General features: G+C 48.8%; 1 protein-coding gene across 2 annotated transcripts in view; it reads left to right on the top strand.

Moving 5' to 3' along the window:
- The window catches only part of LMOD1 (leiomodin 1), a 50,066-nt gene that overhangs the window by 6,223 nt on the left and 17,035 nt on the right, over nucleotides 1-26,808 (top strand). Inside the window, exon 1 of one of the 2 annotated variants that reach the window (XM_042924824.1) lies at nucleotides 1,932-2,419. The exons of the other annotated variant lie outside the window; for it this stretch is intronic. Coding sequence (XP_042780758.1) covers nucleotides 2,159-2,419 — 261 coding nt within the window. The 5' untranslated portion in view covers nucleotides 1,932-2,158. Of the gene's footprint in view, nucleotides 1-1,931; nucleotides 2,420-26,808 lie in introns of those variants that run through there. 2 annotated transcript variants of the gene reach the window in all.

Raw genomic sequence — 26,808 nt, 5'->3', positions numbered from 1 at the left:
GAGGGAGACACAGAATCTGAAACAGGCTCCAGGCTCTGAGCTGTCAGCACAGAGCCCGACGCGGGGCTCTAACTCACGGACCGCGAGATCATGACCTGAGCCGAAGTCGGCCGCTTAACCGACTGAGCCACCCAGGCGCCCCTGTTGTCCTTATTTTACAGATGATGAAGCTGACCCTCAGTCACTTGACCAGTAAGTAGCAACTCCAGGACCTAACATGCATGGTCCTTTGGCCAGGAGAGCCCAAGCTTGAACGATGAAGCCATCCTGCTCTGCAGCCTCCCCTGTGGCATTTCCTTATGGCCCCTGTTCTTCTCTGTTGAGGCATTTTGTAGGCTTTTAATTGTTTAATGAATTACTTGAAATTATTTCCTTATTAATTCTCTTCACTGATAGAAAGTAAGCTATAAGAAGGCAGGGCCCACACTGAGTTTCTTTTTTATTTTCTTTCTTCTTCCTTTTTTTTTTTTTAAAGTTAGGCTCCACACCCAACATGGGCCTTGAACTCACAACCCTGAGACCAAGAGTCAGATGCTCCACTCACTGAGCCAGCCAGGCGCCCCTGATTTTCTATCTTTAGTTACATGCCTTGCCCTTAGAACCATGCCTGACACATAGTAAGCACTCGATAAATACATGCTTACTGGCTCACCGACAGACTGACTACTGCCTCCTAAAAATGACAACCCCCAGGATTCTCTAAGCCTTTCTTCCACCCTTCCTCTCAGGTCTCCCTGCCTCACCTCTGCACTCCAGTCCCGCCAGTTAGCGCCATCCCCTGCTCAGCCTTAACCTAAAGCCGGACTAGTGGACGTTAAATGCCAGGGCCAAGTTTTTGTCCCAGACGATCCCTGGACTCAGCAGATGCTGATCAGGTGACGGTCTCTCTCTGGCTTAGGATGGAAAGACGCCAGGAAAGATCGAAGCATCTACCCTGATGGGTTACACCAGGGCTTCTAGAAGGGATTTTGTGGCAGGAGGGAGGGGGGCAGGAGATTGAGTGTCTCTGTGACTTGTGCAGGCAGCATGATGGATGAGCAGTGGAAAGCCCTTTTACGAAACATGCCAGACCTGCTGCCATAGTATCCCTCCCAACAGCCCAGAATTATATTTCCCCGAAGACACACTCGGTCGTGCTCTGGATTTATACGTGGGGTGGCAACCTGCCGGTGCTCCCAAAGGAGATCTGTCTACAGATGCCCCAGCAGCGGAGGAAGCAGATGAGAAGGGAGGGAGGTCTGAACCCTCTCCCTAAGAGCCATGGCACTGCATGGAAATTGACGGTCCTTCAAGAGTTTCCTGACTTCCGCGGGTCCCACTCTCTTCCCCAAACAGCCTGCAAGTTTTCAGTTTGGGTACACAGTGAAGATTTATTCTCTCTCCCTCTCTCTCTGTCTCTCAAGAAGTGGCTGGGGCCTCTGATGCTCAGCACTAGGGTTCTCCTTCCCAGAGAGAACGGGTAGGCAGGTAGTTCAGATGATCTGGAATCACGTATCTTTCCTGGGGCTGTAAACTACTGGAAGTCCCCCAGCACATTACCAAATACAGTAGAAAGGAGTCAGTGGACCACGTACCAACAAGGGCAACACCCACCCCGGGTGGAGAAGTCAGATATGTGCTTGCACAGGACGTGCCTGGGGCTGGCCTGTTCCTGAACCCCCATGGCCCCATCTCTGCTTTTCTGGCCCTCCCGTGGCTCTGATCAGCTTCTGCCAGGCTCTGCATTTTTGTATCTTTTTCTCATTGCGTGGCCCCCTTGTCTTTAAAAGGCTAAATGCTCTGTACTAAATTTGGTCACACAGAGCTCCAAGATTCCCTGGAATGTCCTCAAGTTTCAAACAGCTCTGACAGCGAGGCAGGCCCGCCCCCCCTGTGTGGGGATTGGCTTCCCCTTTCGGGGCCAGGCCGTTGTCAAGTCTCATTGGCCGCTGGTTAGACCAGCCAGGGTCCACTAGCCCTGGGCTCGGAGCTAGCTTGCAGTTAACGCTTCGGCACCTGTGGCACCGCAGGGCAGGGCGGAGGAGCCACCGCGTCCTCGACCAGCTGGGAGTCTGCTCTCAAGCCCACTCTGCCCCGTCTAGGTCAGCTCCGCGCCTCCCCCTCGTCGCCCACCAGGACTCCAGCAGCCCCTGCAAGAGTCCCAGCGCACCTTGCCAGGATGTCTAAGGTAGCCAAGTATCGCCGGCAGGTGAGTGAAGACCCCGACATCGACAGCCTGCTGTCCACCCTGTCTCCCGAGGAGATGGAGGAGCTGGAGAAGGAGCTGGACGTGGCGGACCCGGACGGGAGCACCCCCGTGGGGCTGCGGCAGAGAAACCAGACGGAGAAGCGGTCCACGGGCATGTACAACCGGGAGGCCATGCTCAGCTTCTGTGAAAAGGAGACCAAGAAACTTATTCAGAGGGAGATGTCCGTGGATGTGAGTGAACCATATGCTAGAGGAAAGGGGGGAGGGCGGGGAGGGGAGGGGGGGGGAGACCCTAACTCGCGCCTCGGATGCTTCTCTCCTTAGAGCAGAAGGTCTTGTTGGCAAAAGATGTGATGCTTCGGAACCAATTACCATCCGCTGAACTGGCAGCCGTGAACCTCTTACCCCTCGTTTCGGTTTAAAGCACAAATTGGCCATGTTAGCAGAACTCACCATCCCACAACAGCAGATAGGGCCACTAGGAGAATGGGAGCTGGAGAACGTCCTTGAAGCGTTCATTGTCGAGATACCCTCTTTGTCCCCGAGCACTTTTTTTTTCCTTCACATTCATTTCCTCCGTTGTGAGGATGGGCAGAGGATAGACTGATGCTCGCGGTCTCTTGGCAGCCACCCCAGGAAAGCAAGTCAGGCCCTCCTTGCAGAACTGCTCGTTTTTAAGCCCTCTGGGCGACTCGTGGCACGTGGACCATTTGAGGAGGCAGGGGCAGATGGGCCTCCCACGGCGATGGGAGACAGGGGTGGGGGGTGGGGTCTGTGAGGTGGGAAATGCATCTTAACCTGATGGCTTCGGTTTCGCTCCCAGGGGAGTTGGGGTTTGCACTTCCTAGAGGGGCATCTTGGAGGAGGGGGGGGGGTCCCCTCCTTTTGGTAGTAAGCCCTTTTACAACCAGCCAGGCCCCTTTGGGGGAGGACAAGGATATTTCCCAGCAGGGTTTTGCCATGAGGAGGGGACAGAGGGGAAGCATCTGCCCACACCCAGGACGGGCTTAAGCAAAACCTGCTTCCTCTTTTCCTGGGTTGGCGTGGAGAGTTCTTTTTTCACCATGTGTTCATATGTGAGTTTTCTTGGGACAAACTAGACTGGCCTCCACCTGAGCGTGGCTCTGTAGACCCCCCGGCCGCGGCAGAGAGTGTCTGGTGGGGAACCGGTCCTGTCTCTGCGCCCATTCTCTTCTACTCGGTACCTACTGGCCACGTCTCTGGTACCTTGTCTGTGACTTGCGGATTCTCGCATGAAAAAGTTCAATCTCAATTCTCGTTCGCTGTTTTACGTCTGTGGAAACCAAGGCCCAGAGCCCCAAACGCCGTGTTCATTCTCGCAAAGGAAACGAGAAAGGCAGTATTATCTCCTGGAACTTCTGTAACATGTCTGGCTGGGTAGGAGATTGTGCTGGATGCTAGTCGCAGAGCACGTTTGTGGGCACAGCCCTGGCTCCTTGAGTGAAGGGATGGGGGTGGGAGGGATGAGGGAGAGTGAGGTAGGGGAGCTGGACCTCTGCCTCTATCTTTACCACCCCGGGCCCATGTGTAAGCCTTCACCAAGAAGTTGGGAGTGAGGGAGTCAGAAGGCTCAGAAATTCACTACTCCGTGGGCAAGGTGATAGCCTCGGATACCACTTGGTTGATGATGAACAGACACTAGAATGCTTATGGAAAACAAGGAAAGGATAGAGGGGACTCCCCGTGAGGGCCTGGTACCTCAAGACGCCTATCAGGACATGTAGGGAAAGCCAGGCAGTGCACCCCAGGCTTTGGCACCTCTGTAAATCCCCCACGTGGACCCCCAACTCTTCTCTCCTCTCCCCCTGCTCCTAGTCACCAGGCTCTGTGCCCAGTGGCTTCTGGGATGCAGAAAGATACTCCTGAGGCTGAAGTCAAATGCAGAACATTCTTAATCCCAAAGCAAGATGCTTAGGCTAGGGAGAGTGCGAGGGACTCTTATACTCTGGGAAATTTCATTCTCAAAAGCCTTTTTCCTCAGCCAACTGAAACCATGGTACGCTTCTCTTCCCCAGCCCTACCTCCCTCACCCCTGCCAGGGGCACACTTGTTTCTGCAGGCAGAGCCCCAGTCAGGAAACAGAGGGTGGCGTTCGTGCGTGTGTGTGGTGTGCAGACACACTCACACAGGTGTACGTGAGACGGTATGAGCTGACTTCAGGGTCATTTTTCCCTTGTAGGGATAGGCTGTCCTCACTCTTCCTCATCCAGTCCAAGGGCATATGTTGGCAGAGTGGCTGGCTGGAGTTCAGGGTACATCCTGAGCCATGGGCATAAGTCATCCTGTAAATCTGGATGAAAAAGTGGCTTCTTTTAGGGGCACCTGGGTGGCTCAGTCGGTTAAGCATCCAACTCTTGATTTCAGCTCAGGTCATAATCTCATGGTTTGTGAGATCGAGGCCCGTGTCAGGCTCTGTGCTGACGAGACTACTTGGGATTCTCTGTCTCCCTCTCTCTGCCCCTCTCCCCCACTCGTGCTCTCTCTCCCTCTCAAAATAAGTAAATAAGCTTTAAAAAAGTGGCTTCTTGGGGCGCCTGGGTGGCTCGGTCGGTTGAGCGTCCGACTTCGGCTCAGGTCATGATCTCACGGTCCGTGAGTTCGAGCCCCGCGTCGGGCTCTGTGCTGACAGCTCAGAGCCTGGAGCCTGTTTCAGATTCTGTGTCTCCCTCTCTCTCTGCCCCTCCCCTGTTCATGCTCTGTCTCTCTCTGTCTCAAAAATAAATAAACGTTAAAAAAATAAATAAATAAATAATAAAAAAAATTAAAAAAAATAAAAAAGTGGCTTCTTTGGCACCATTAGGAAGCTAGTGAGTGTGTGATTAAGAACTTGGATTTAAGTGCCAGGAAAGCCTGGTTTGAGTCGCAGCCTCTCTTCCTGTCTGTATAACTAAGTAACTTACAAGTGACAGAACCTGTCTCACTTCCCTCAGCTACAAAATATCCAGCCCATAGGACTGTTGTGAAAACGGAAAGGATAGTAATGTAAAGCACTTAGCACAGAGCTTGGCGTGTAATAAATGCTCAATAAATGGCGCTATGAAGTTATTAATTCATTAATTTCTACCCCTGCCCAGCTCCTCCCTCCTTTAGTTCCTGGAGGGCTGAGCAAGCCAAGTGTGTCTGTTTAACTAGTGGCCAGAGTAGACAATAAACAAACATACCTTGGATGCTCAGGCTGGGGGGCCTTTGATATCACAAACACAGGGCAGCTCCAGGTGGGGCTCCCGGCTGCTGGACTGGCTGTGGCTCTCACTGAGAGTGGCCTTTGCTCCCCGTAAGGCACTAGAAGTTAGTTAAAACAAAAGAGTAACTGTGAGCCTGTTTCGCTTGACTCAAGAAAGCACAGCAAAATGAGCCTTTACTGAGAAACTTCTACATGCTAAGCATATTCACCCTTTCTTTTATTTAAACTTCCCACTTCTTGGGAGATGGGTCTTTTTATTCCCATTATACAGAGCAGAAAAATTGAGGCTCAGAGAGGTTGAATAACCGCCTTGCGTTCACATAAGCAACAAGCAGCCTGCCCAGCTTTAAGGACTACGCTTCTTCCTCCCTGCCACACCAGGGTACGGAAAAAGGCAGTCATGCCAGCCCCTGTCCTGAAGAATTTATAATCTAATTAGGATCACAAGACACACACATACAGAAGCACCACAAAGGTGTTACAGAGCACCGGCCACATATTCATACGTTGTCGTAGAAGCACTGGGCTATCACCTAGTCTAGTCTGGCAGAATGTTCATCCCTGCCCCCAAGACCAGGAACATAAATATTAACACCAAGTGTGGATTCGGGATTCAAACTGTTAGAACCAAGTGTGGATTAGGGAAGTTAATCCTGCCCAGATATTGGATGGCATTAGGAATTTTTTGTTACCTCCTTTTAGGTGGGATAATGGTATTGTGGATGCACTTTTTAAAGAACCCTTGCCTTTTAGACATGGATACTGAAATATTTATGGGAAAAACTGATAAAATATGAGGGAATTGGCTTTAAAATAACGTGGGCAAGGGGAGTGTGTCGGGGAATAGATGAAATGAGATCATCCACCAGTTGATAATTGTTGAAGCTGGGTGATGTGAAGCTGAGAGTGGAAGGCAGGCCCAGTTTGGGTCTTCAGCTCTGGTTTCTCTGGGGGAGGAGCTCCAAGATTCATACTCTGGCTATCGTGCTGGAGGGGTGTAGACTGTGGAAGGGGCCTCAGATGGCTTCTCCCTCATGGGATGGAATACTCCGGGGCTGTCCTGGATTGGCTTACTCCCTCCTTCATGAATACTCCTCTCCCCAGGCCACCCCCGTGACCCCTTCAGGTCTCAGGTACCACTTCCTCCAGGTAGCCTTCCCTGACTGCCAGGCAAATTTAGGCACCATGTCTGATCTGAGCACTCCAGTACCGCTCTGTACCGGCCCCATCCTGTTTTCTTATATCTCTTCCTCGCCAGCTTGTGTGATTCTGGAGGACGAGCGCTAACACAGGGCCAGGCACAAGGTGGGCCCTCAACCTCTGTCTGTTGAATGAAGGTTCGGAGCAGGAGGTGGGGCTTGGCAGAGCTGACCCCTGGCTTCCCTCCTTCCCTTTAAAGGGGCAGACCTCTCAGCCCGTGTGTTCTGCCCCAGTCCTCCAGGGACTCTCCTTCTGCCCAGGTGGAAGACAAAGCCCCTGGGCAGGTGTGTAGCCAACAGTTCAGTGAAACCCTTGTGCTTGGCTCAGGTTTCAGGAACCTGATCCCAGCAGGTCAACTCATGTGTTCTCTTTCCTTCCCAAGTGGGAAAGAAAATCTCCAGCCTGTCTGCCCTGTCCTTCTCCCTGGCGTTACCAGGGGCTGGGGATTAGCACCTGCACCCAGCCAGGAGCAGGGGCAGCTGACTTGGGTGGGGGGTGAAGGAAGCTCTTTTAGGTTCTCCCTTGAGAAGCTAACCAGAAGCACCCCACTAGCCAGTTGCTGCTGGGCCTGAGCCTCCTGACCTCCCCCTTGGGTCTCTGGCTCACACAGCCTCGCTGTTCCCCTCCCCTACCAGTCCCAGTTCACGACCCAGTGTCCATGGCTTCTCTACAGGGATGGGGATGCCCGAGACCGGTGGCACTAACCCTCAGATTGCCCTTTGCAGAGGCCTGGGCCCTATCAGGAGTGCACTGGGCAGCACGGCTCCACGATTAAGGAGATTAACCCCGACTGGTACACACCCAAAATAGCCCTGGAGGCTGGGGTGGAGAGGGCAGAAGAGGTGAGGGGGGCCTGTTGACCTGGGGAGGCAAAAGCAGGCACCCAGGGAGGGTTGGACAAGTTTAAAAAAATCTCTCCCTGGAGTTTGAAAGGGGCCTCCGTCTAGAGTTTGAAAAAGTAGTTGATCAAACAACAAAGTGTTTGTTTGAATTGTTCTTACTCATATTTTATAAACTGGCTTCTGTACGCAGAGACTATCTGACGAATTTTAAGCAGTGAAACACCAGTGCCTGCTCCCACCTTTAGCACTGCCCCCCAGTGCTCACCTTTTCTCAGAGGACGGTGGGGAGAAGGGCTCAGGTGGGTGGGATGCGTGGCAGGAGGGAGGCAGAACAGATAGGAGCAAGGAAGAGATGTAAAAATGAAACAGCTCAACAGTGAGTGGGAGATGGTCAGGGGAGAGGCGGTCAGTGGATGGTCAGGGGAGGAGTATGAGTCCCACTGACCGAGGGGAGGTTGCCGCTGGCATCTGGCAGGCTGGGGGCTTCAGGGTCCCCATGGTGAGGCAGGAGGAGGCACATCTGAGCAGACACCCAGAGTGAGGACAAGGTCTTCATCTAACCTGGCTGCCCTCCCTCAGCCTCTTTCTCCCCAAGAGACTCTGGAGTATCCGTATCAGACAATGTCAGTATAGCACAGCTGGGCCCACGGTGCACAACGCCTGAATGAAGTGCACTGGGAGAGCCGCAGAACACAGAGGAGTCAAGGGCACTGTCCTTGGAGATCTAAAGTCTACATGCATAAAGTCCACACACACACACACACACACACACACACACACACACACGGCAGTTATAGCAACAAAGCACAATGAATGGGGAGGGGGGGCCAGGGGAAGAGAAGCTGATATCCATATGCCTGCCAAGTTGGATAAACAAGAATATCCTGGGCAATAATACAGAGGCCTTTCCAGATGGGGCTGTGCTTTCTTGTTTGTTAGACCTCCTTTGGAATAAGCAGCAAAGAAAGAAGGGGTCTAGATTCTGAGTATCAGTTCCCCTAAAGGGCTCGCTTCGCCCCCGGGGCAGTGTGGGGAATAGAAAGCCCAGGGGTGTCTGGAACCGGACAGGATCAGGTCTGATTCCACTTCTGCCCCCATCATCTGAGCGCGTTACCTGAAGACGGGGATGAACTTTAGAGTGCCTTCTGGACCCAGTGGCATTATTAATACCATCGCATTAACATAGCTTCTGGAGGCCCCATTGCTCTACTGACAAGTGGGAAGATGACATCAATCTTGAAGGGTTACTGTGCGGCTTCAATTGGCTAAGGTACTGAAATTGTCTGGCACAGCACGAGAGACTTCTCCCCACCCTAAATTCTTCAGACTTTATACTTGTGTAGATGCCAAATCAACCTTTTTTTTTTTTTTTTTTTTTTTTTAAAGCTTAAGGAAGAAGGCGGGAGGCGGGCTTATTTAGTTACTTCCTGCCTGGACCCCTTCCCTTGATTTCTTTGAGCCTAATTTATTTAACGCCCCAGGCCCCAGGGCTCGCACTGGGTGGCTGGGTTAGAAACATTGCAGAATCAAGGGGGATGGAGTGGGGGAGGGTTCGGGACTGGTGAATTCTCCTTGTCTGCAACTGCCGTGAGCTCAGAAAGGCCTAGGCCACTTTGGACAAATTTGGCTCCACCTGTCTCTGGGGCCCGCTGCAGAAATGACCAGCGGGGTTGGCGGGGCGCTGCTGATGACAGCAAGGCCGTGAGCCTGCACACACCCCCACACTCTCACCTGCCTTCCCTCAGGGAGGACCCACGGGCTCCGCAGGGGGTCACTTCCTCAGCCCTTCCTTCCAGATCAGGCCAGCAGGGCCAGCATTACCATTTCCACCCCGCACCCCTACCAGAGGTGGACCGCCCTGGGGGCAGAACTTCTAGTGAAGCTCTGGCTACAGAATGTATTGAGTCTGGTGCTTAGAATAGTGTTGTCAAAAGCCAGCTAGACCTGGATTCAAATCCTGCCCTGCTGGTTGCTGGCTACGTGACCCGAACAAATTACTTTATCGGAGTTTCCCCATCTTTAAAATGGAAATAACACCTAGTCGTAGGATAGCTGTGAGGTTGAAGCAAATAATACATACAAAGCAGGCAGCAGAGTGCTGGGTTGGAATCCTGGTAGTGAGGGTCCCCAAACTTGAGTTTCCACCCTTCCTTCCCTCACTGCTGTTCCCTCCACCCATTTCCATTCTCTGCATTCTTTTTCTAGTCAGGACTTATAAGGAGGGAGGAGGACTCCATTAGACCATTAATTCTCCAACTATTTAGTAAGTTTCTATTATATTAGGTGCTTCCCAGGCGCTGGGATAGAGTAGAAAAGAAGACAGATGAGGTCCTTGCCCTCACGGAGCTTCTGTTCTAATGGGTGAGACAGAGAATACATGTACCTAAGTATATACATGACATATAACATATACACATCACATATAACATATATGTTACATACATGTAAGGAAGAATGCACTTTCAGGAAAGGGTATATGACAATCTCCTATAAGGTAATCAGGGACGATACTGTCCAAAAGGTGGCATAGAAGCAGGGCCTGGAATGGACTGAAGGAGCCAGTCATTAGGAAGGTCTGGAGAAAGCTTTCCAAGCAGAGGGAAGAGCAAACAAAAAGGTCTGGGTAGGGAAGCAGGTTTAGTATGTCAGAGGAAGAGTCAGGCCAGTGTAACTAGAGCAGGGTGAGCAAGGGGCGGGCTGGGGAGGTTGGAGGAGATAAGGCCCAAGAAGTAAGCAGGGTTCAGATAATGGAGGGCCTTACAGCGCAGCAGAGGGAATTTGAATTTTTCTTCCAAGTGCCATGAGACGTCGTTGGAGGGTTTTGAGCAGGGGAGAGTGTGATCTGATCTAAGTTTTTAAAAGGATCTATCACTCTGCCAGCTTTGTGATGAATAGACAGTATGAGGGCAAGACTGGGGGAGAAGGGAGACCAGCTGGAAGGGTGTTGCAGTAGCTCAGGCAGGAGGCCAATGATGGTTTGGGGAGAAGTGGTCAGATTTAGGAAACACCTCAAAGGTAGCACAGACAGGACTGGCTGACTTACTGGGGGAAAAGAGAAGCGTGGTGGGCCCGGTCCTGCCTGAGCTATTGGGTAAATTTGGTGCCATTTACTGAAGTAGGAAGCAACAGGAGTGGCTTGCTGATCTGAACAACTTAAGTTTTGGTAGATGTCAAAGAGGAAGCGTTGGATTGACTGGGCATGTACAAGTCTGGAGCTGAGCGGGGCAGTGGGGCTAGAGATTACATTTGGGACCCATCAGTATATAGACAATACTTAAAACCATGAGCCTGGAAGAGATCACATAGGGAGGCAGTGTGAATGAAGAGCAGAGGACCAATGACCACGCCCTCCATTGCCCCAACATTTAGGCATTGGAAGAGGAGAAGGAGCCAATGAAGGAGACAGAGAGGTGGGAGGAAACTCAGAGTGGTTTCCAGAAAGCAAATGGACAGGGGGCTTACAGGAGGAGAGAGCATCCACCGTATCCTTTCTTGGTAAGAGGTTTAATAAGATGAGAACAGAGAATTGACCACGGTAACAGGAAAGATGGAAGCCATTGGGACCTTGACAAGACTGGGTTCACTGCAGTGATGAGTGGACTCGAAAGAGAATGGTCAGTAAACGCTGGAGATAGAGAATACAGACAAGTGTCTCTTTGATTTTTTTCTAAGTTTTGTTCTAATGGGAAGCAAAAGTAGGGTGACAGCTGGAAGTAAATGTGGAACCAAAGGGGTTTTTTTTTAGAAAGGTGGAAGATGATAGCATGTTTATATACTAATGGGGATCGCTCAGTAGAGAAGGAAGCTTCAATGGCCCTGGAAAAGGAGACAAAACAGGATGGATTGCACTGGAGTAGAGGGGTTGGCCCTAGTGGCAGGTGGTCACCTCTTATATCTGGAGGAAAGGTAGTGGAGACAGGTCCAGATGCAGTCAGGTTGATAGATGGGGTCGGGGGAGAGGAGATTGGTCTGTGATGTGTTGACACATGCAAGTGCTCCTCCAGGAGGACCACCCTGGCAGCTGTACATTGGCTGGATTGTAGTGGGGAGACAGGAGGCCGTGGCAGCAGTCAGAGATTGAACTTCAGGTCACAAGAAAAATGCCCCGTGCTCCCTGGGTGAGGTAGAGAAAACACGAAAACACTTCCGGATATGAAATCTGGCGTGTGAACAGTCAACAGACAACAGCCAGCTGCCAGAGCTGCTTGAAAATCCAGTAGATTTTCACCTCCAGTGCATCGATCTTCCATCCCCAAGGCCACCCTAGGAGGAGGGAGCACACAGGTCCCTTCCTAGCACACAGCTGATGTGATGGGACAAGCCCTGGGTTTGCGAGGCAAGCCTGGGGGCCTGGGGCTCACTCCCGGCTTGACTATCGGCTGTGTGGCCTCGGACAAGCATTTAACATTTGTCAGCTTGCTTTTATCTGTATTCTTTAATGCTTTGTCTGTGTCTCATTTTGTACTTGACAATAATGGATTTTTTTTTCCTATATTGTTTTTATTGAAATATAAAATACACAGGGGCACCTGTGTGGCTCAGTCAGTTAAGCATCTGACTTCTGCTCAGGTCATGATCTCATGGTTTGTGAGTTCGAGCCCCACACCAGGCTCTCAGCTATCCGTGCAGAGCCCACTTTGGATCCTCTGTCCGCGTCTCTCTCTGCCCCTCCCCAACTCTCTCTCTCTCTCTTTCTTTCTCTCAAAAATGAATAAACACTAAAAAAAAAAAGAAAGGGAAAGAAAGAAAGAAAGAAAGAAAGAAAGAAAGAAAAAGAAAGAAGGAAAGAAAGAAAGAAAGAAAAAGAAAGAAAAAAGGAAAATAAGTACAATACAGACAGAAAACCATCTAGGGGCACCTGGGTGGCTCAGTCGGTTGAGCGTCCAACTTTGGCTTAAGTCATGATCTTGCTGTCGTGAGTTCGAGCCCTGCGTCAGGCTCTGTGCGGACAGCTCAGAGCCTGGAGCCTGCTTCCAATTCTGTGTCTCCCTCTCTCTCTGCCCCTACCCCATTCATGCTCTGTCTCTCTCTCTCTTTCTCTCCAAAAATAAATAAACTTAAAAAAAAAAAAGAAAAATTAAAAAAAAAAAAAGAAAGAAAACCATCTAAAACACAAACGTAGAGCTTCATGAGTTCTCACCAAGTGACCAAGAAGGAGACCAGTGCCATCACTGTAGTACCCCTACCCACCCTCTGCTTCCTCTCCAGCTCTACCCCCCTCCTCCCTGTCACAGGAACCCCTGCCCTGACTTCCAACTCCATAGGTTAGTCTTGCCTGTTTAAAAATTATATATATACATATAAATAATTCATATTATTTATATATATATACACAAATATTTTACATATTGTTTGTATTATATATAATATATATAATCATGTAGTAGGTGTTCTTTTGTATTCAACTTCTTTCACTCAGCTTTATGTTGGTGACATTCAGCCATGTTGTCTGCAGCATTTTTTCCCACTCTCACTGCTATAGAGTATTCCGTTGTACGAATATGCCATAATCTATTATTTCACTATTAATGGACATTTGGGTTGTTTTACCATTTGGGACTGTTACAAACAATGCTGCTGTGAACATTTTAATACATTTTGGGGGGTACGTTTTTGACTTCATTTGAATCTGGTATGTCCTAGGAGTGGAATCATTGGGTCATAGAAAATGCACAGTGGACTTTTAATTTCTTCACCTGTAAATAGTGGTGATCCTACCTCATTTGAAGAGTACAAACGTTTGGAGAAGCTCGTGACATAATGACTTGCAAACAGTAGGCATTTAATAAAGTGGGGGCCACCATCATTTCTAACGGTGTCCATCTTTGGGAGCAACTAGAATGCTGTCAAGGCCTTTGACCACGCCCTGCCTGCTGTCCTCCTGACCCACACTATTAAGATTTGCGCTTCACTAACACCCAGGTCAGATTCCTCCACCCCAGGGCTCTGACTTTCCCCAAGACCGTGGCTTAAAGTTGGATCCCGCTTCATGGCCTCTTCCTATCCTTAGCCTCACTGACTCCCACTGTGGACAACTTCTCAATTTTCAGACCCTTCCTGCTTTACTTAGTTTTCTGTTTAGCTTATATCTTACTTGGGTCATTCTCCATATTCAGCTCAGTTCTCATGCCTACACCTCTAACCTTTTATCACCCCCAGACTGGATGAGCGTGACCATTTGGCTTCTCTACTCTGATTCTCACACTGCTGATTAGACCTGGAGAAAACAACACAGCCATACATACATACTGATGCTCCTATGCCAGGGGCACCTGAGTGGCTCAGTCAGTTAAGCATCTGACTTCTGCTCAGGTCATGATCTCACAGTTTGTGAGTTTGAGCCCTGCATCGGATTCTGTGCTGACAGTGCAGAGCCTGCTTGGGATTCTCTCTCCCTTTCTCTTTCTCTCAAAATAAATTTAAAAAAATATAAAAAAAAAATAAACCCTATGCCAGGCCCTCAAGGCTGCGCAGAAAACCTCTACATGCACCTCTTTTTCTCTAAAAGTTAGCCTTATCTTTATAAACTCTTCTTGTCCCACCAGCTCTCTCACCCTATGATGCAGACCTAGCATCATATTTCACTGAGAAACTTGAAGCCATCAAGTGAGAATGCCTTCAGATTCCTCTTCTGCTACTTCAAAATGTATAAGTGTTCATATATTCAAGCTTTCCCCCTTCTCTCCCATCCTTTGGAAAAGCCATCCCTCTTCCTGTCCCAGGCCAGTGCCCCCACCCACTTTTCTCTTCTGTCTCCTCAGGGACCTTTGCTCCCTTAAACATCTGTTTTCTCTGACTCTCTCTCTCTCTCTCTCTGTCTGTCTCTCCCCTCCCCTTCAACATTCCTTCCTACTGGCTCTTTCTCTTCAGTTCCCACCTTCTCTCCTTTCCTTCGTGGCCAAGCTGTAGGAAATAGTATCTACACTAACTCTCACACCACCCGCCCCTGCACTGACATCAGCCTTGGTAAGGTCTCCGAGGGCCTCTTTGTTGCTTACCCGAGGGACACTTTTTTAGTCCTTACCCTGTTTGTTTACTTTGTAATATCTGACCACTCTCTCCTTCTTAAAATACTCACTTCCCTTGGTGCCAAGACACCACACTCACCTACCTGGCTTTCTCTCTCTCTAGCTGTTCCTTGAGTCCTCTGAGAGCAGCCCTTCCTCTGATGCCTCCATATTGTTTCTCAGGGCCGTGCCCTCCCTGTGGCATCTTCGTGGCTCCCCTCACCCAACCCCACGGATTCAGCTACCACCCATATGCTCTATCTCGATCTGTGGCCTAGATCTCTGTTTTGAGTTCTAGATCATTCACTTGCCTCTTGGACTCCTCAAATGTCTCAGATTCAACTCGTCTAAAAATAAATTAATCATAGTCACCTCACCCCACCCCTAAGGCTGCTTTCCCTCCTGTATTCTATACTTGGGTAAATAGAAGTACACCTAGGTCGTAACTCTGGGGATTCTCCTGCCCTAACCCTTCTCAGTGTTTCCAAACTCTCCTTGGTGACAGAATCCTATTGATTCTACGTGTTCGACCTCTCTTGACTCCACCCCTCCTCTCTGTTGCGCTTCTGCTGTCACCCGTATCACTTATCAGCTATAAGAATGCCGTGACCTCCCAGTCTCTCTTCTCGCCCCATTGCAATCCATCCTTCACACAGCTGCCAGTGTCTTATTATAAAATGAAATCATGATCTTGACACTCCCCTGCGTAAAAGCCTTCAGTTGCTCAACATAGCTTCCATGATCGAATTCACACTCCGTAGTATGGCTTAGAAGGCCCTTGGCAACCCACTGCCTCCCTATCTCTGTAGCTACTAATACTCTTCTCCTTGACTTCTACCCTTTGCTACAGTTACACTGGACCATTGGTTCTCCAAGGGTGCCATGCTTTATCTTGCTTCTTCCATGCCCTTGCACATACGATCAGCTCCATCTGGGAGGCTGGTCCCACCTTGGGCCTAGCTAATCTGGATTCCGCTTTCAAGCCTCGGCTCAGGTGACAGCTTCCTACTTCCCCAATCCCTCCAGTCTGGGTTGTGTGCTCTACCTCTGCGTTCACAAAGCACCATCTGTCTGCAGCTTCTGTCACTTTCTATACCATACACGCTTAACACATTGTTTAGGCATTGTCTGTTTCTGTGCTTTCCCCAATTTCTTAAGAGCAAGCCCTGACTCTTTTTTATTTTAAAGTTTATTTATTTTGAGAGAGAGAGAGAGAGAGAGAGAGAGAGAGTGCGATAGGATAGGGGCAGAGAGAGACAGGGTGAGAGAGAATCCCAAGCAGGCTCCACACCTCCAGCACAGAGCCGACTTGGGCCTCGATGCCATGAACCATGAGCCATGAGATCATGACCTGAGCTGAAATCAAGAGTTGGTTGGTCAACCGACTGAGCCACCCAGGTGCCTCTAGGCCTGACTCTTAAGGCCTGACTCTTAGTCATTTCCGTACCCCAGCAGCAAGCACAGTGCCTGGCTCAACAAACGTTGAGGAAACAAAGGACAAATAGTTTGCAAATACCATTCTTGTGATACTCGATTGAATCTACAGAAATTATGAATTCATCTACACTCTCCTGAGACAATTTGAAAATATGATTTTGGGGGTGCCTGGCTGGCTCAGTTGGTAGAGTATGTGTCTCTTGGTCTCAGGGTCATGAATTCAAGCCCGACACTGGGCATAGAGCTTACTTAAAAAATAATAATCATAACTAAATAAAAAAAGAAAATATGGCTTTATGTCCAAATCCTCAAATGAAAGGCAATTTGGCAGTGATTCTTTTCCTCCAGTTTCTGTAAACAACCAATTAACTCAGTCCAAAAGTTTACACTCTGGGATCTGAATTGTTGGGATGGGTCATTGCCATAGCTCCCTTTCAGTTTGTTCTGGACAGAATGAGCCTCAAGGACTCATTTTTAACTTTGTCCATTTTTTTCTTCCTTTTCTTGTTCTTCTCTTTCCCAGCTCCCCAGGGATCTGAGATTATAGGCTGACATTTTTAGCTTGACCCAATCAAGTTCACCCATGATCTCAGGGGCCACAGATATACCCTAAAGAGGATAGTAATAATTTGTTCTATATACAGCCAGCTGAGGCTTGTAGCTCCCATTATTTGAATTCTTCCCTAGAATGTCTGGAGAAGGGGTGCCTGGGTGGCTCCGTCGGTTAAGTGTCCAACTTCAGCTCAGGTCATTATCTCACAGTCCATGAGTTTGAACCCCACGTCGGGCTCTGTGCTGACAGCTCAGAGCCTGGAGCCTGCTTCAGGTTCTGTGTCTCCCCCTCTCTCTGCCCCTCCTCCACTCGTGCCCTCTCCGTCTCTCTGTCTCTCTCTGAAAAGTAAACAATAAAAAACATTAAAAAAAAAGAATGTCTGTAGAAGTTCAGCCCCTCCGCCTCTAGATCTAGAAAAAGTAATTGGCTTCTCTTGAGAACTTGCTATAAGCACGTATCTCTTTGGATCCCACGCATACAGCAGGGAGAGACATCTCGGGATCCACAGAGCCCCCCTCCCCCCCCCGCCCCGGCTTTGGGAGGTCCGGTGTTTGGATATGTGGATACGATGACCCGGAGGGTCTGATATACCAGTTCGAAGGCCATGTAAACACAGACTTGCCCTACTGAAGCTAGAACTGTGAGGTTGGAACAGAGGTGGAGCAGCGCGAGGATTAGGTCCTTGTTGACAATCTGCTTTCTCTCAACCAGGGCTCTGCAAGAGAGTAAAGCCCTGCAGAAAATTAATGGGGTGGTTATTTCCTCAGTCCCCCCAAAGATGCTACATAGCGGGTCCCATCCCAGATATACAGGAAAGAAATCAACTCATTACATACAATGGGTGCCTTAGAGCATTAAAGGCTGAATCTTTCTCCTGGAACCCCAATTGACGAGGGATGACATTGAGCTGCTTGCTCATCCTGCTGCTACCAAGTTTTCCCAAGATGGCTCATCTCAACTACTCCAATGGCAGCATCACTTGCCCTTCCTACTTAGTGATAAGCTGCCTGTCCCTGGTCCTTTACTGCATTGGAACACATAATGTATCCCAAATCACCAAGAATATGTTTAATAATGACCTCAGAGTACTGAAGACTTAAGTGTTCCGGTGGGTCAAGGAGATTTTTCCTTCCGGTCTCTGTAAACCTTGCCTTAAAGGCAGGAAAAGGGGGTGGTATATAAGCATCAAGGTGCTATTTCTAGATGCACTTTCTTCAAAAAATAATTTATAATCAGGGGTTTCCGCCACTATCTGAAAGTAGGGTCTGCCTATGAAATATTTTGCAAGCTGAAATGGCATAAAGCAAAAAAGCACTTACCATTAATTTACACGGAAAACGTTTTGAGCATTCCCAGACCCCCAAAATAACCTCTCTTAGGCTTTTCTGATACCTCAGGACACATCTTGCCATCGAACACACAGAATAAGTGGAGATAGAGCCCTGATGCTCACAAAGTTCAAAGCTCTTGAGGCTGGATGCTGAGATGCTGAGGGTAGTTCCTGGGGAAGGAGGCGGGGGAGGGGGGGGTGCGGGGAGCGGGATTCTGGCTGCTGGTGGAGGGGCGCTGCCTCTGTGAGTGCTCCCTGCAAAACCAAAGCCAACCGCTATTTTTGTTTGCCTCTCTTTTTTTAAAAGTGAAAATCCTCTTCAGATTTCTTTCAATTACAGAAAACAGGAACTAATGCAGAACTCGTAAAAGCAAAGTGGCATAACGAAAACTTTTGAAAAGGGAGGGATACCTGTATAATGTGATAAGGCTTATTATAGACAATATACAAAACATAGGGGAAAATACCCAACAATTCTGTTTCATGAGTTAAGGACATTAGCCACTGTCAATTTTTTGAGTGTATGCTTTTTCTAAAACAATGTTTATTATTTTTTTTTAAATTTTTTTAACGTTTATTTATTTTTGAGACAGAGAGAGACAGAGCATGAACGGGGGAGGGTCAGAGAGAGGGAGACAGAGAATCTGAAACAGGCTCCAGGCTCTGAGCTGTCAGCACAGAGTCTGACGCGGGGCTCGAACTCACGGACCGCGAGATCATGACCTGAGCCGAAGCCGGACGCTTAACCGACTGAGCCACCCAGGTGCCCCAACAATGTTTACTATTTATTTTGAGAGAGAGAGAGCATGCAAGCAGAGAGAGAGGGAGAGGAAGAGAGAGAATCCCAAGCAGGCTCTGCACTGTCAGTATGGAGGCAGACATGGGGCTTGAATTCAAGAACCATAAGATCATGACCTAAGCTGAAATCAACAGTCACAGATGCTTAACCAACTGAGCCACCCAGGCATCCCGAGTAGATGCTTCTATATGCACTTTTCCTGTTATAGTTGAGGTCATTGTATACATTCACACAGTCACATAAATAGCGTTGCTTACTTTTTTTTTTCTTATAGTATAGTCATTTTCCCATGTCACTGAATTCTTCCTAAACATCATTTTCAGTGGATGTCATCATAGTCCATCATTTGGCTGGGTTGAGCCATTTGTCTATATTTGGACACTTACATGGTTTCTGATAAATATATTTTCCAAGCCTCCAAACAGATTCCCAGAGCACAGGCCCCTTCCCTTGGCCTTTGGAGCCCATCCCCAAAGAGGCGGAGCCAGCCCCCCAGGATGATAAATGGAACTATTTGCTAGCACACTGTGCCCCGGCCAAGACTCACGGCCAGCTGGGGGAAACAAAACTCCGAAAGGAGACAAGAGACTCACTGGATGCTGGAAAGGAAGGGACCGATGATCACTCACAGGACCAGACAGACATGAAGCTACACACGTTATTTCCTGTGGATCAAGTTCCTGATGTTGGGACATGGGCCAAACAGGGCAAACCTCCACCCCCTCACCCCCCTGTGGCTCCAGGAATACAGCAGTTCGAGACCACACCCTGAATGGAACACGTGTGCCCGGCTTCCCCTTGTCTTGGGAGGAAGGAATGGTTACCACTTAAAAAAAGAGAATCACAGCTCCAGCCCGGAAAGATTCCACATGTAGGGAGGATGTCAAACAGGGGAGTTTAATTAGTCCATCCTTCAGCTTCCAGAGGGCCTTGCCCCAAAGCCAGTCAAAAGTACCATAGACAACACATAATACCTGGTTACGAGGCAATCTTTTTCCTTCCCAAGAGAAGTAGAGCATCTTAAAACCAGTAGCCTGGAGGTAGGCACTTGGTTGCTTCCATCTACGCAGTCTCACTCAATCCCCCCACCAGCCTCCCTAAAGCACCGGCTTGACAGATGAAGAAACAGAGGCTTAGAGAGGTTACCCCCAGCTGGTGACCGAGGAAGGTCTTGAACTTTCTTCTGAGACTTCAGGTTACCACAAACTGTAACTTAGGAGGGAAAAAAAATCTGTCTCTCAGGCCTTTCTTTTGGACCTCCACGTGAATGGGAGATGCGGTTGTTCATTCAGCATTGATGAAACATCCCGTGCACACATTTCCAGGATAGGTGCTGTTCAGTCCTGGCGGCCATCGTGGCGGCAGCTCTCTTGTCACCGGGCTGCATCCTGCAAACCCTCTGTGATCAGAGGTGGGCATGGCCTCCCTGCCCTCAGAGAGACCCCAGGGAATGTCTGTCAGGAAGCACCCCTGGCTATTCTGGGGTGGTTCTTTCTTCCATCCTGCAGGACCCTTGTGCTCTGGCTCCCTTCACCCTTCTCCCTAATGCAGACCCCAGAGACCCGCTCACGTGGCTTCTCTCTTCTCTTCAACATCGCCACCCCCTTTCTCCCTCAGGTTCTTCTCCCCAAGCCTGGCTGTGAAAGACACTGTGGTCTTTCCAGCTTACCTCTTCCTAATGACACCAGAGCCAGTCACACAAACCCTTTATTACTTAGGGTTTTTGTCGTTGTTGTTGCTCATCACGCAGGGAAATAAAGAGAGGAAAACACAACTGGCCCAAATGGGAAGTGACCATCATTCTAGATCAGAACTGTCCAATATAGTACCATGTGGCTATCAAGCATTTGAAATATGGCCAGTCTGAATTGGGATGTGCTGTAAGTGTGAAATGCACATCAGATTTTAGAGTTGGCTGTAAAGAAAGAATGTAAAATCTTATTAATCATTTTATAATGATTTTACATTGATTATATATGGAAATAATATTTTGTATGTTTTCAAAACATTACGTTAATTTCACTTGTTTCTTTTTTACTTTAGGACATTTAAAACTTTAAGTTTTTATTTATTTATTTTGAGAAAGAGAGGGAGGGAGAGAGACAGAGCACAAGCAGGGGAGGGGCAGAGAGAGAGAGAGAGAGAGAGAAAATCCCAAATCCCAAGTAGGCTCTACCCTGCCAGTGCAAAGCCAGACATGGGGCTCAATCCTGAGCCAAAATCAAGAGTTTGATGCTTAACCAACTGAGCCTCCCAGGTGCCCCTACTTTAGAACATTTAAAATTACATATATAGCTCACATTATATTTCCACTGGGTAATGCTTGTCTACAATATAGTATTTCCAACCATGGTCTCTGGCATATAGGTTTTGGGGTTTTTAGTTTGTTTTTCTTTTTATACCTTCAGTTCTATATTTAATCGTTATCCTTTAGAAAGTAAAGCAAGAGAAGATAAGCAGTGTGCAAAATAAGATTTTGTTTAGTATGACCCTTCAGTCATTGTGTAATTAAGACTAAAATTTCTCATTATCTTAAAATTGTTTTTATTTTTTTATTATTTTTTTTTAATTTGACGTTTATTTATTTTTGAGACATAGAGAGACAGAGCATGAACGGGGGAGGGTCAGAGAGAGAGGGAGACACAGAATCTGAAACAGACTCCAAGCTGTCAGCACAGAGCCCGATGCGGGGCTCGAACTCACGGACTGTGAGATCATGACCTGAGCCGAAGTCGGTCGCCCAACCGACTGAGCCACCCAGGCGCCCCTAAAATTGTTTTTATTAAGATAAAATTCACATGCCACAAAACTCACCCTTTTATTTAAAAAAAATTTTTTTTAATGTTTATTTTTGAGGGAGAGAGAGAAAGAGAGAGAGAGTGGGGCGGGGGCAGGGAGAGAGGGAGACACAGAATCTGAAGCAGGCTCCAGGCTGCGAGCTGTGAGCACAGAGGCCGATGCGGGGCTCGAACCTACGAACCATGAGATCACGACCTGAGCCGAAGTTGGGCGCTTAACGAATGAGCCACCCAGGTGCCCCTAAAATTCTTCCTTTTAAAGTGTGTGCAATTCAGGGGCTCCTGGCTGGCTCAGTGGTGGAGCATATGACTCTTGATCTCAGGGTTGTGAGTTCAAGCCCCACGTTGGGTGTAGAGATTACTTAAAATGAAATCTTAAAATAATAGTAATAATATTAATAATAAAATGTGTGATTCAGTAGTTTTTTAGTATATTCACAAAGTTGCACAATCAACACCACTACCTAGTTCCAAAACATTTTAATCACCCTCAAAAGAAACCCCATTCCCTTTAGCAATTACTCCCCAGTTCCTCTCCCCCTGCCCCAGACCCCGCAACCACTGATCTACTTTCTGGCTCCATGGGTTGCCTATTCTGGACATTTAATAGCAACGAAATCCTATAATATGTAGGATTATAACATGTAGGATATAATATGTAGGTCTGACTTCTTTCACTCATGATATCTTTCAAGGCTCATCCATGTTGTAGCGTTCTTGTTTATGGCTAAATACCATTCCTCTGTATGGACCACAGTTTGGTTAACCACTCAGCAGTTGATGGATGTTTGGGTTCTGGCTCACGGTACAGTTCTGGTTCCATCTCTTACCATCATTTCCTCAGCCCCTCTCCAGTTACAAAGAACTTCCTAACCATCGCTGGATGTCTCGTGCTCCATTAAATCATATGTTTTGCTTGTTTTGGTCCCTCTGCTAAGAAGGTCCCTCCCTTGTCTCCTGTGCCCAGCTGACCTCCTCCTAAGCTTTACTCCCACCTCCTCGAGGTTCTCACCTCCCATTGTGTATTCACTGGGTCCGGTACTTTGTAGAAGCCACTTGACATCCTTGACATCCTTCCTTGCTGCCTCTCTTCCCCCAACATCTTGACTTCCCTTTCTTTCCCCAGTGGAATGACCAGCCCCACCTCCCAATTCTCCTGGAGCTTAAGGATTCAGCTTAGTGCTCAGGCTATTCCCTAACTCTCACTGATTCCCCAGTGTGCTTTGTCTCTCAGTCAACAAAGGGAACACCCCCTCTGTGGCCTTGGCACATCAAGAACCTGTGCCTCCTCAGGCCTTGGCTGTTGGAAGGAAGCTGCATTGGGAGTTGTGATGACCCTGCAGCATGAAAGGAAGAACTTTCCAGAACAACTAACCTGGGAAAGGGTAGCTCAAAGTGTATCATTTTACTAGGGTAAGAATCTCCAGGAAAAGTCAGCAGTGGGTGGAACCAACAGTTCCCTCTTCTTTCCTGTCCCCTCCAGAGACTTCAGGATACTCTGGGGAAGGCCCCTCATAATAGTTTAGTGGCCAGGATGGATAGAGGTCGACTGGAAGGTTGGATGTGAGTGGTGGCTCCCTAGAGGTTTCTGGCAAGATGCCAGAGAGGTGTGTCCTCTACTCTGCCCTGTCCAGTGGGCATAAAGATCTAGAACGCATACCTCCCATATTTGCAAATTATCTGAACCTGAGAGAGACAGTGAGCTCTTAAGCAGCAGAACCAAGATCACCCAGAAAGTTCTAGTCAGGCCAGAATGATGGGCTCGGTCTAACAAATGAACTCTTTTAGCCTGGAGAGGGGTGGCCTTGCTGTGTGTGACCCCAGGGATATCACCAGAACCAGAAGGGCTTTCTGAGTCAGCTTTAAGAAAGAAGGCTTGGCTTTTTCAGGAAGAACTGAGCTCCCTGTTCCAGGAAGTATTCAAGTACAACCTCTTTGGGGACACTGTAGGTAGGGTTGAAATACTTTTTCTTTTCATCCAGCAAATATTTTTTAAGTACAAAGCACTCGGCCAGCCCAGGTGCTGGGGACAGAAAGAAAGGACTGGTCCTGGCCCTCAAGCGGCTCACCATCTAGTCCAGTGACAGGTGAGTAAACTGTGCAGAGATAGCCGGTGGGGGGTGGGGGGGTGTAGGTTTGCCAGCATAGATGGGGAGCTCCTCACCCAGGGCCTGGATGAGGGCCAGTGAGAGGGCCCTCATGCTGAGTGTTAATGGGCCATGAAGATGAATTACTATTCTTCATTTTTTAGGTAAGAGAATGTATTGTAGCTATTAAAAAACTTTTCGGTCTTTTAAAGACACACACAGGGGTGCTTCGGTGGCTCAGTTGTTTGAGCGTCCGACTTCAGCTCAGGTCATGACCTCGCAGTCTGTGGGTTCAAGCCCCGCGTCAGGCTCCATGCTGACAGCTCAGAGCCTGGAGCCTGCTTCAAATTCTGTGTCTCCCTCTCCCCCACTCATGCTCTGTCTCTCTCTCTCAAAAATAAATATTTTTTAAGAATTAAAAAACATTTAAAGGGACACATGGAAACATTTATGAATGAAACAATATACCTGGGATTTGCTTCAGAATCTTCTGAGGATGGGAGAAACGTGGGCAGGCGGGCATAGAGATAAAGCAAGATTAGCCAGATGTCGGTAACTATGGAAGGTGGGCAATGGGTACCCTGAGGCCCATTATGCTGTTCTGTCTAGTTTATATACCATTGAACTTCCCCATAATAAGAAGTTAAAAATAAGATGGCGGAGAAGGCAAGGAGGAGGCAGAGAAGAAGAACGAAAAGGGCGAGGCAGGCGAAGGAGGGCAGTGGCCGTTCTGGGGGCAGGAAGCACGGACATGAGCACAGAGAGACCAGAGCGGTGCACTTCACTATGACCCTGGTGCAGGCGCAGAGGAGGAGGGAGGCAGAGGCAGGCACGGGCCAGATCATGAAGGGCCTTGCGTGCCAAGTTAAGAAGTCTGGACTTCCTCCTGAAAGCCTGGGAGCCACCGATCAGGTTTCCGTTTTAGAGAGATCTCTCTGACTACAGCACGCAGATGTCTTGACGAGAGAAGGAAGATACGAGGCAGGGAGACTAGAGAGGACGGTGGCCTGGCACAGCAGTGGAGGAGGGGTGGGGAGAGGCTCGCCTGAGATTTACTGGGAAGGTGGGATGAAGGGAGCAGGAAGAATCAAGGCCGGAGTCACAGCGTCTGGGGAGTTGGGGGTGCCTTTCCCGACCACGGTGAAAGCAGGAAGGCAGGGATCCGCTCTACCCCTGACATCCTCTGCTTCTGTTTCTCTACGAGGCCCAGGACTGGCTACAGAATTCTCAGGACCTGGTATAAAATTAAAACATGGAGCTCCTTGTTCAATAACAACTAAGACTGGGGCGCCTGGGTGACGCAGTCGGTTAAGCGGCTGACCCCTGATTTTGGCTCAGGCCACGATCTCAAGGTTCGTGAGTTCGAGCACCATGTCCGGCTCTGTGCTGACAGCATGGAGCCTGCTTGGGATCCTCTCTCTCCCTCTCTCTTCCCTTCCCTACACTCTCTCTCTCTCTCAAAATAAACAAAATAAACGTTAAAAATTTTTTAAAAATAATAATAATAATTACTAAGACTTTCAGGACGGTGACAGTAGAGCGTTAAACCAGGCACATGGCCCTTTTGAGCACCGGGCCCTGTGCAGCTGCAGAGGCCATATACTCATGAAACTAGTCCTGATGAGGCCACTGTATGTAGCCTCCTCTGTTTAGAACAGGCCAGAGGGTGGCTGTGTGAGAGCCAGGCCTCCTGCTCTTGGCCCCAGGCGGCATGAGGACAGCATGTTCCTCCTGCTACCCCCTGGGACCTAAGTGGGACCCAGCACTCTGGGACAAACAGCTTACATTTAAGCAGCTCTTTACAATGTTTTCCAGCCTCGCTTGGGTTTTTGTCTGTGCTGGGATGAAGTGAAGAAGCAGGGAGTAGGCATTTCAGAGCGCAGAGCGCTAAAGGGACTTGTTTGTTTCCACAAAGAGATTTCCCAGCTTCTCCAAAAATGGGGTTTGCTACAAGCTTCCCAGTATGAGTCACCAGACCAGTTGGCAAAACACTTAGGTCTGCAGAGAGCACTGGAGCTGATCCTTCATCACAGAGAAGATCCACAACAAGACTCTTCAGCCCCTGGAGATGCATTCTTTATGTCTTCCAAACAGAAACCCAAACGGTGCTGCCTGGGAAGGTCTGGCCAGCACAAGCCATAAAGCGACGCCCTCACCTTGAACCCTGCTCCCCACCCGCCTTCCCATTTTTCCCCCTGGCAGTAAAATGCCCACACCTTTGGCGGGAGGAGTAAGGGTCTTGGGGAAAAGTAGACACTTTCCACCCTCCCTTGCTTGCTGGTGCCTCTTGGTGGCTCTTCTTGGGCTCCTTGGAGGGGAGCAAGAACCAAAGAGCCACTCCTCACTGTCCCAACTTCTCTTTTTTTTTTTTTTTTTTAATTTTTTAGTGTTTATTTATTCTTGAGAGAGCGAGAGAGAGAGAGAGACAGAGTGCGAGCGGGAGAGGGGCACACAGAGAAGGAGACCCAGAATCCGAAGCAGGCTCCAGGCTCTGAGCTGTCAGCACAGAGCCCAACGTGGGGCTGGAACTCATGAACCATGAGTTCATGACCTGAGCCGAAGTCGGGCGCGTAACTGACTGAGCCACCCAGGTGCCCCCCATCTTCTCCTCTTTAATATCCTTTTCACAAGAAAACTTCACCCTTAAAGACTTAGAGCAGACAAGAATCACCATAGTCTCTGGCAGAATTCGGTGAAACATTCAGTGCAAAAGCCCAACCACCCAAGTTTGCACATCCCTATTTTTTCCAGAATATTCCTTCCTTCCCATTCGCTTATAAAGGCAATGCAGAAACTGCAGTGGATGGCATTTGCTCCCCATGGGAAGCCTTGGTCTTGAGCTGGACTGCATCAGAAGATGTCATTTCCTGGGTTCACAAACACAGTATCCCTTTTCTTAGCCACCACTCCACCCCAGTGGAGATCGTCCTGGGAGGTAAAAATGAACTGTGGAGTTTATGTTTACACTGGAGTTGGAGGCGGTGCCTGAGACTCTTCTGGCCCTTCTGCTTGGCACTAATATTCATCACCGGGCTGACTTCGAAACCACTGGAACAGAACCAGGCAAGGGTCAGGCTCCATGGCAGGTCCTGGCACAGCCTTGCTGGGCTGCATGGTGGGGTATCACCCCCCACCTTTCTGTCCCCTCCCATCTCTTCCATCCCTTCTCCCTGCTGCTGGCCTGGGGGGTCATGGTTTTTCTTTTTTTGCTATGAAACAGAATTATTTAAAGACAATTATTTGTTTTTTTATAAAACAACTTTTCATTTTTCTGATCATAAAAGTAATCCAGATATTAGATATCTGGGTTTTTTCATTTACTATTTTGAGAGAAAGAGAGCACGAGTGGGGAGGGCAGAGAG

This window comes from Panthera leo, chromosome F3, assembly GCF_018350215.1.
Source record: "Panthera leo isolate Ple1 chromosome F3, P.leo_Ple1_pat1.1, whole genome shotgun sequence".
Classification (NCBI taxonomy): Eukaryota; Metazoa; Chordata; class Mammalia; order Carnivora; family Felidae; genus Panthera; species Panthera leo.
Note: the sequence above shows the minus strand (reverse complement) of the source record. Positions and strands in the feature narration are given on the sequence as shown.